At 38.7% G+C, this 10,403-nt stretch overlaps 1 protein-coding gene across 4 annotated transcripts in view; it reads right to left on the reverse strand.

Moving 5' to 3' along the window:
* LOC111867795 (arginase-1) overlaps nt 1–10,403 on the reverse strand; it is a 60,002-nt gene that overhangs the window by 13,495 nt on the left and 36,104 nt on the right. Inside the window, exons 5-8 of one of the 4 annotated variants that reach the window (XM_033752814.1) lie at nt 8,162–8,400; nt 3,817–4,071; nt 3,468–3,605; nt 3,045–3,079 (exon numbers count right to left, since the gene is read on the reverse strand). In XM_033752814.1, coding sequence (XP_033608705.1) covers nt 3,075–3,079; nt 3,468–3,605; nt 3,817–4,071; nt 8,162–8,400 — 637 coding nt within the window. In that variant the 3' untranslated portion in view covers nt 3,045–3,074. The other 3 variants (XM_023857957.2, XM_023857955.2, XM_023857956.2) reach the window with 3 other exon arrangements.

Raw genomic sequence — 10,403 nt, forward strand, 5'->3', positions numbered from 1 at the left:
TGTCAACCAAACGGTTTAGCAGTAGAAGGGGGTGTGTCCCCTTAGGATCCCAGCCAACGAGATCACCCACCTTGGGATAAGACGTCATTGGAGGCGGACTTACACCCTCCGGGAAAATAATGAGTAAGCATACATAGGGGTATATAACCCAGAGACCAAATTAGGAAGGGGATTATTCTAACAGTAATTTTGGCCATTTGCGGCCGTAGGCTCTGTCCAAATGGACACCGACTCGGCTCCCGGCAACGCCATCCGTCTGCAGACTCAACGCAAAGTAAGTGGAAACTACTCTTATCGCCATGCGCAATAATTGTAATATTATTAAAGTGTAACTCCTCCAATGGGACTAGAGTTAGGATCGTTAGAAAAAGTGTACAGGGCGTAAGAATGATCAACCGAGTGATGCGAGGTAGCCAAGTGTAATGTGTAACCCGACACCAGTCGGCCCTTTCAGTGTGAGAATCCCAAATGTATATAACTGTATATTGATTGTGTTTTTACTAAAATAGTGTAGCATAGGGTGAGGATGTGGGTTTTGTGGTGATTTTCTCCCCTTCCACATTTCGCACCTGCGCCCTCCTGACAAGCCCGGTGAACAGAGAGCCCCTAGCCATGAAGCAACGATAGAGAACGCTATTCAGACGTTTCCTTAGTCCATATCCCTGTGACTGCAAAAGAGGAGGTGGCAGTGGGGATACCTCCACGCCCCCCCTGTCACCTCGACGTAACAGTGGCAGAACAGTGGAGACAGGGTGGGATTACCAATCCACCCCTGTCGTAAGGACGTAAGAACATAACCGTGGTGTAAGCGGTGGGGATACCTTCACGCCCCACCCCACCACGACGTAACAGTGGTGGCAGCGGTGGGATACCTTCACGCCCCACCCCACCACGACATAACACAAGGTATTCACATACACTTACACAGATCCACATCAGCCCTCAAAACAGTTGCTGTTGGCCGCTATGCAAGTCTGCCAACATTGATATAGCTGCCGAAAACATTCCTGAAACATATTGGCAGGAAAGTCCCATACAGCATCTCTTGTGGCAATGACCGCCTCCTCGGATGACTGAAATCTACGACCACGTAGCTTTGCTTTCAAGCGGTGAAAGAGAAAGAAATCGCATGGTGCGAGATCAGGTGAGTATGGAGGGTATGGCAAAACGGTGACCTGTTGCCTTCTCAGTTCCTCTTGGACAAGAACAGAGGGATGTGCAGGGGCATTGTTGTCTAGCAACAGCCAAATGTTTCACTAGGAGATCTGCCTAGTTTTTGTCAGAACCTGATGTTTGCCTGTTGTTCAAACTGCCACATTTTTTATTTTCGCCACTTGCATTTAACTGCAGTTCACAATAGAGGTCGTACTCAATATCATCTTTCCAGTTATTTCTGTACTGTATGATCATGTAATCTACACGGTGCCACAACCCAGAAGATGGCTTTCTTCATAGTCACCGCCATGAAAACTTCAAATCTTATATATCATGAAGACTTTGTATTCCTAGTTATGTTCTTATATCTCTATTGTACTTTTATATACCACTGACTATCCTGCTACTCTTCTCAGGTACCACATTTCAGCTGCTTACATTCTTCTTAGTTGTGCTCGTTTTGTATCCTATTTTTGCTACCATACTGTGTAACAGTGAGTGGATTGCCATTATACAATTTCAGTACGGTTTGCTTCCATGCTTTCTTATGTTATGTTCATTTTGAAGTTGTACAAAAATAGCTACATGTATTTAAATTTCTTTGTTTTCTACCTATTGTAACATGTTAGTGGCTAGACATGGAGTTTTGATTGGCAGTTGTATTTATAGAACACTTATAACTGACCGCTTTGGTGCAGAGAAATCATGGACATAACGCTGCTGGCTATGAACCACCTATCTTTCAGTTTGTCATCACATAGTAGCGTGAATATCATTGACTGATGTTATGGTTTCCAGAGATAGTAAAGAGATAAAGTTATGCAGTGAGTATACGAGGTAAGCCCAACAGCTTAGCCTTGCAGATAATTAATGAAAGGAGCAGAGAACTTTCCCTAATCTACATTTATTTACACTGTAAACGATTTGAATTATAACAACATATGATGAATCTGAGATAGATCAGTGAGAAAACACTCTGTTTTGGGGTTATTTATGATTTCTGACTTTTGTCTTGCAGAACCTAAATTGTTAAAGTAATTGAACCTTAATTTGGAAAACATTTAATATACAGAGAATTCTGTCTTCTGGGATATAACACTGTACAGTCCATTGAAAGTCAACTGACATTTTGGAGAGACACATCGTCTCCATCATCAGGGTCGAAGAATAAACCAAGCAAGAAACTAGCATGAAAGCTCTGCTTGCAACCTGCTTTCATATCTGCCTCCAAAACGTTGATTGACGTTCGACAGATCTCTTCATGACCAACACTCCGGGAACCTCAAATGTTACTTAATGTATGAAGTTACAGTGCTTACCGAGTAGGAGGGTGGAGACAGGTTGTTCATCTTTCTGTCCTGCTATTATAAGACTAAACTGTCATTGTGACAAATTATTTCCAACATGTTACATCCTGCCCAAACCTCTAATATTTATAATCTTGTATAAACAGCATGACATCATCATCCAATCAGTTACTTCTGCTTCAAAAAATGACAACATTAACTGCCAATCACAAGCACGCTAGAAGAATCAATTTGGCATTTCAAGTGCTCAAGTCAGGTGAAAATGGGGTGAATGACAAAATAGAATTCACTCACCATTACACTTAGTTTTAGGTGCATTTGGAAGATCACTTATTTTGTCATGTCTGCCCATCTGTTTATCTAAATATAAAAGCTACAGAACTATGGTAGAGCAACATAAAAATTTCTCAATTTTTTCTTCTGATTTTTGTTTAATATTGTTCGTGATACATATTTCAAGTGCCTAAATGAACTTGTGAGGGCATGCAGTAGTCTAGTTGGTTGAGGCGCTATGCCACAAGCCAGAAGGGTAGCGGGTGTGATTCCTGATGAAGTCACTGAATTTTTCAATTTACTTAATCCTTCCAGCCACACTATGGTATTAGGGTCGATTCAGCCTGTAACAGAAATGAGTACCAGGAATCTTCCTGGGGGTACAGGATAGCTTGTGCATAAGGCTACAACCTCACTCATCTGTGAGCTGTCTACCATATGGGCCTCTTACAGAGAGAGTGTTGCTATTTTACCTTTAAATGGACTTGAAAAATTAAGAGTCCTTTGGTAAATTTTGATGAACCTCTGTATAAGTACTACACTTATATTAAATACATTCAATGTGCTTTTCTTTTTAATTAATTTTGAGACCAACATTACAAATATTTTTTGGTGTTTCTTGCAAAATATTCACCTCTGAGAAAAATAAAAACTGCAAAAGTCCACATGAAATGGATCTCTAACACTCCAGCTATAAGCTCTCTTTTGCTGAAATTTAGGTACTACCTTTACCTCTAATATGCTTCCAGGTTTTGGTAATTTCCTCAATCTGAAAATCCAACGTGTCAATAATTTCATGCTTCCTTAATTCCTGTATATATATCAGTTCTATTTCCCATAACTTTGGAGCAGCTAAGGGGAGATGTGCTCCTAGACATGGCAGTAACAAGAAAGAGGTTAAGCTAAATTTGCAAAAACACTTAATTTTCAGAACAATTCATGCAAGGATTTTATCTATATTGTCATATTGCTCTAATATAAGAATAAACATGCAAAAACTGGAAATGTAATTTAAAGAATGAAGATAAGGAATACAATACAAAGATGTTTAATAATGTCTCCTACATTAAATTTTATTTACTATTATGTGCTGATGTTGAAACAGAAGGAAATGTTTGTTGAGGAAGATCACAGACGTTTTCAGGTGAATGTCCTCGTCTGCTATATCCTGAAGCTGCCCTGATAATGTGTTTTGCTGCCTCAAGTGTTATCCTCACATCAGATGGAGAACCCAGCCTTGGATTAACTTCCACCAAGTCTACTGCTGACAATCGTTGTGTTCTGTATGATTCCTCCATTATCTGAATACCTTCTCGTAGTGTTAAGCCTCCACGTACTGTTAAAAAATGAGACAAAACTGCAATAATATGTACAAAATAATAAATCTCCTAAAATAATTATGAATATTAGTAGTGTAGTAAGTCTGCTAAAGTAAATTCAGGTTCACACTTCTACTAACTGCATTCATATTTGATTAACATTCCTACTTCAGGAAAAGTGCTTCCACATGTGGTAGCTAATATGCAAATTGGATAGTAGAGAATGGAAAGAGCTTATTAGAGAAATGGTCAAGAGGCGTTACTTGAAATACAAAGCATCTAATTTAGGAGTAGACTGGTTGATGTATGCTTTTATGGCAAGCTTCCCAAACAGCAGCACAATAGGTGCCAAGGTTCTGCAGCCTCATTTTCCCCTGAATTACAGATTACCTTAATTTACAGCAGAGTTCAAAAGTACTAACCTCCTGCTTTTATGCCAGATACTTACCTCAGAATGTTTCTACATACTCAATAAAGTTGTTCTCTGAGGACTGCTGAAATTTCTTGCCAAATTTCATTTCATACAAAGAGTGAGTATTATTCATGAATTTTATCTTTAAGTGTACCCAAAAAATAAAAGTCACACGGATTTAAATTGGGTAAATGCTGAAGCCCAGTTAGTTCATACATAGAGTTAGTATTAGCTGTATGCAGTGTGCCAGTATCCTGCATGAAATGCCCACATGCCTACTTTTAAGTCTACTCATCAAAATAAGTCTCAGATTAATGTCACATAATGTTTAGAATTTACTGTTTTTCATAAAATATATATCCTGTTAATCTTTGAGAATTAAATGCACATTAACTCCAGTCTTCACACTGTGTAAAGGCACTACATAAATAACATGGGAATTTTCTGTGACTATTCAGGTAATCTAAGAATAAAGTGTAAGTTGTGTCAAGAAGACCATTAAAATGAGACATGTCAATGCATTGCCAGGCAATGGCTCAATAGACACCCTGTGATATGCGCATGCAACAGTAGAGCAAACAGTGTTTTCCATTGGGTCTGTGCTGTGGTTATATAAGGAGAGTGAGATGGGGTCGAATACCTCCACCGTGACCTTGCGAGTCGTAGGAGGTGACAAATAGGGAAGTCTCAAATCTGAGACAGTAAAATATGGTCGCAAGTCCCAAGGGACTTGGACCCGAGAAAAAGCTCGCTTGCAACAAATGCGAAAGACAGACCCATCCTCTCATCAGAGAGGGCACCCCACAAAAATAAGACCATAACTGTCAAACGGTAATAATTAATATCTGGTCATGAGCCCCAGATGGAGCTCGACACCAAGACTTACTGACCGACCATCGGTCACAATGTGACTTTGACTTTGACTTGACTTTCTAGCGAGTGATGGAGTTCTGAGTTTGTCTTAGAAGAAGAAATAGTGTGGTGGAAGCACATGAACAGAGTGAATTGGAACCAGGAGTACAGAAGAATGCAGGAGGTTGGCCTGTGAGGATTTAAAGTGTGATTTGAAGATTTTCTTTATGTGTAATATTTGGAGGCTCAGGATAGGGACCAGTGGAGGGCTCTTGTGAACACGGCAATGAACCTTCAGGTTCCATAAAATGCTGGGAAATTCTTGAGTAGCTGCAAATTTGGCTTCTCCTCAAGAAGAGCCCAACTCCATAAGTAAGTAATATCTGGAGTGATCTGAAGCGTTAGTTCCTGTTTTTTAATTGTATTCCCAGTAGAGAACTAATGTGTGTATTACAGTGAATTATAAAGTGTAAATCAGCGATAGCACTGTAGTAAATGTGATGCAGAGAGATTGTAGCCAAAGTGCTAATGAATCCAATCATCCAAACTAGAACCCGTCATTCTTGACACGTGTACCACCCCACACATAACAATATAAAATTCCTAATATTATCAGTACCATCAAATCCTTTTTTCACAGTGTGGTGGCACAAGTCTGTGTTGGTTTGTAAGCCTGTAATTTTAACATTTTTTTGGTATAGAATTATACGGTTTATTTTGGACTCTATCCATTGTCTGGTATATATAAGGCAAAAAAACCACAACGTTTCGGAGACTATATCTGTCTCCATCCTCAGGTGGATGGGGCAAGCTAGACCTACTCAGCCCAACTGAGAACCTTATAGTTCTATACAGCATACACCATCGTCAGAATCCGTTAAAGTCTATTTTCTTTTTGTATGTGAACTGTTCTTTTGAAATTTAAGTTGAAGAACCAAGAGATGTAATGACTTTATCAGGTTTGCTTCCAACTGAGCATCAACATCATGAAGGTTTTCTTTAGTTAGAATCTGTCTCTTATATTTTGCCTTTTTCTATAGCACTGATCCTGCAGCTCAGAAATTTGGACACTATTCGTAAATTGTTACTTTGCAGAGCACTATGCCATTAGGATGTTTGCTACAAAATTGTTGACATTTCCTCCATGAGGAACCTTATAAAAATATTTGATGTTAAGTGACAATGTATTTCATTTTCTTCCATACCACTGCACCACTTGCATCATGTGCATGAAGAAAACTGAAGAAAATAACAAAGCACAGCATGAAAGTAATGTATACAATTCTGCATTTTGATATTATGGCCCTTTTAACAACCCATTTGATTACATATACTGGATTTCCTAAATCACAGAATGAAGTAAACAAATTTTGGAGATGAGTATCACTTAGAAAATAGTGTTTTGTTTCTACACTGCATTCAATCAAGGAGGAAACTTTGCAACACCACTGAGCCGGCCCAGCATACCTCCCAGATTGCAGCTGTAACTGTCGATAGCAGAATGAGTCATTATTGCTGATAAACACACATGGTCGGCTGACGTGATCTTGTCATTGCAGTTAAGTCACAGTAATAGTCAGTCTGTATTAGAGATTTTGATAGACTGTCGACAATTATACTCAAATGCAGTTCACTATTGAATAGTGCGTGTTTGTGGCAAAATTTTTCCAAGGAAAAAAGAAATTACAGAAAGTGTATCAGTAAGTTTCATCGTAAATATCCTGATGCTCCAGTTCCCACAAAGTCGTGTGTATCCAAGCTTCTGAAAAAGTGGTTCGTTATGTGACATAAAGAAGCAATTGAAGAGGATTGTGCTGACTGAAGAAAAAGTTTGGGATATTGTAACACAACTACAGATCACTCCTCGAAAATTGTTAAGACACTTAGCACAGAAAACCAGTGTTTTGCTAGGATCTGCTTTCACAGCCACAAAATTAATCAAATTTCTCCCGCATAAATATAACAGAATGAAATAACATGCGTAATTAGTTCAATTACTGTGGACCAACTTCAGAAAGTATCGCATAATTTATTTGTGTGATGCAAGGCATGTTTGCAAGCAGAATGGGGTCACATTTAGCACCTGTTATAAAGCAAGGTAAGTTTGTGTTATCTTTTTATGGTATTCTTATAATGTGTGCATGTACAGAAACGTGTGAGGGAACAGTCACAGAGAAACGATCCATCCACTCTACACTAGCGAGAGTGTGTGCATTTATCAGCGCTGATGACTCATTCTGCTATCGGCTGTTACAGTGGCAATCTGTGAGAGATATTGTATCTGACTCACGCTGCTCCCATGGTTTCCTCGATGATTGAACACACTGTAAAATGTTCAGGTTTTACAATATTAAAGAGAAATGAGGGAATGACTGTGACATATACGAGTTGCAATGACGGTGTGTGTGGGGGGGCACCATGATATTTGATAATACACAAGAAAAATCATAAAATTATTTACTCTCATGTTTTATACATTAAAATGCTACAGAATTCTTGGATCCATAACAAAAATAAAATACTGTGTAAGAGTAACATCCTGGGAAGTATAATTAATGTAAATTATGAAATTTGATGATGTTATAATTTAACCTCCATAAACTTTTAAAATTTGAAATTTGTTGAAAGTCATCTCTGGGACAATTTGAAATTTGTTGAAAATCATCAAGGGGACATGCCAAATACCTTTGGGTTCAACCACCGAAAAGTCTGGTCACCTAAACCAAAACCAGCTATAGGATTGAAGCATGTAAATATTTGCTTCTTATAGTGAAACACCGGTAGTGTGCAACTGGCATTAGATGCAATGAAAATGTGTCAGTGTTTGAATTACAATACTTTACCTGGAGTCCCTGTACTTGGGGCCTCTAAGGCATCCAGACTGTCAATATCAAAACTCACATGGAGTGGTAAGTTATTATTTGGATCAATTCTCCTCAAAGCCATATTTGTCACTTCAATTATGCCATATCTTTCAACATCTTCCATTCCAAAAGCAGTTATTGAAAATTTATCGATGACAAGTCTTTCATATGAATCAATGTCTCTTAAACCAATGTATGCAATGTTTCGTATAGACAGCCTGAAATATAAGTAAAGTTATTGGCAATTTGGATTTTTAAATATTAATAAAATTTTAAAGATATTAGAGAAACATCAAACGGTGTATAAACTTATGTGAGGGCATGGCATACCACTGATCTGTGCATAAATGGAGGAACTTTTATTAAGTATTGTGAAATCATGTCTGAAAGCTGCAATCTGCCCATCTGCTGGGCAGGGGTTTGCTGAACATATTCCTGTGGAAACACAGAAGGCGCTGTGCTGGACGTTTCCACAGCAACGACTATGACTGAAGAAGCAATGCATTGCATACATAGTCATGTCGATTCCTATGCAACATGTATTTTTATTTTTTTTATTTACATTTATACAATCCGTTGATCCTTATGGTACAGCTGACCAGTGGATATGGATTTTGTCACAAGCTAATAGATTAAAATACGGAAAATACAAAAACTTACATACTTTTGTCATTAAGACAGTTAAAAGATTTATATTAATGTACAATGCATAAAATGATCAAAATTATAAAACAATAATTGATAGAAAATACTTGATAGAAAATACTTAGGTAATGATATAAAATTAACATATCAGGGGTACAATTACCAATTTTAATTACATACATGGTTAAAATATTCCTCTAAGGAATAAAAAGAATTTGAAAGAAAAAATCTTTTTAGCCTCAGTTTAAATAGTTTCACATCATTACTCATACTCTTGATTCTGGATGGCAGGTGGTTATAAGCCTTAATACCAAAGTAATATGGTCCTTTCTGAAAGATTGTTAGGCGTGATGTGGGAAGGTGCAAATTTGTGGTATGTCTAGTATTAAGATTGTGGGTCTCATAGTTTGAACTGTAAAGGTCTCTATTATTTACAACAAACAGAATTATAGAGTATATATACTGTGAGTACATGGGTAATATTTTTAGGTTTTTGAATAGTTCCCTACATGAGTCTCTAGTTCTTACATTCATAATAGTTCTAATGATCCGCTTTTGCATTCTGAAAACATTTATACTAGTTGCTGAGCTACCCCAGAAATAGAAATGTTTCCATTCACATGGCAACAAACTTCCAAAGCACAATAACAGCAAAGAATGAGATAACTTTACTGTTCAAGGAGATGATCTCCATATGGTTAGACAAGAGCCTACCTCTGGAAGAGAACAGACGATGACAGATATGATAGAAGATGGAAGAATTGAAATATTTATTTTGTGTGGTGTACTTACAATAACCTTTAGAGCGTTATCAGTGTTTGTAGTTATGAAGTGTTATAGTTACAGTAAGAGTGAAGCGGCCTCCGTAGTATAGAGGTAACGTTCCCACCTCATGACTCGTGGTACGCGGGTTCAAATACCCGGCGGAGGTCGTCGAATTTTTAAGGGCGGAAAAATTAAGGGAACAAGATTCTCCGGGAGGGACTTTAAGCTGTGTGTCCCCGTGTCGTAACTTTACGGCAAGTAAAAGAACCTCGTATCCCCAAAGGGGATCACTGAGCCAAATTCCAGGACGCTTCCCGCCTAACAATAGCCTCTAAGGCCTCTGATAGATGGGGGAAGCATTATAGACACCGCTAAGCAAGTGGCCGAACTCGCTTGCTCGGCGGGACTGATGGTACGCACCATTTATCGGTAGGGTAAAGAGACTGGTAGAATATCATAGAGGGAAGCACAATAGATCAAACTGGTCGCGGTGCATAGGGAAACCCACCCTCTCTAAATAACTAACTAACTACAGTAAGAGTGTGTTACAACTAATTGCCGTTCTGCCTGATGAATACCGTATTTACGCATGTATAGGCCGCGTGCGTGTATAAGAGGGGGACCCAAAAATAACCGGAAATGACCTGTTGCGCGCGCATGCTTTGTAATTACGAGTTGTGCTGCTAGGTGGTGTTAGCTGGGGGTCTCCCGCGACGGTTAGTGAGCTGGCGTCAGTCTGAGTTAAGTGGTTTGTCTCTGGTGCTCTGTTGTGTGCGTTCCTGTTTCAACCCTTTGGCGATTAGTGAGATGG

The sequence above is a fragment of the Cryptotermes secundus genome, unplaced genomic scaffold (genome assembly GCF_002891405.2).
Source record: "Cryptotermes secundus unplaced genomic scaffold, Csec_1.0 scaffold536, whole genome shotgun sequence".
Classification (NCBI taxonomy): domain Eukaryota; kingdom Metazoa; phylum Arthropoda; class Insecta; order Blattodea; family Kalotermitidae; genus Cryptotermes; species Cryptotermes secundus.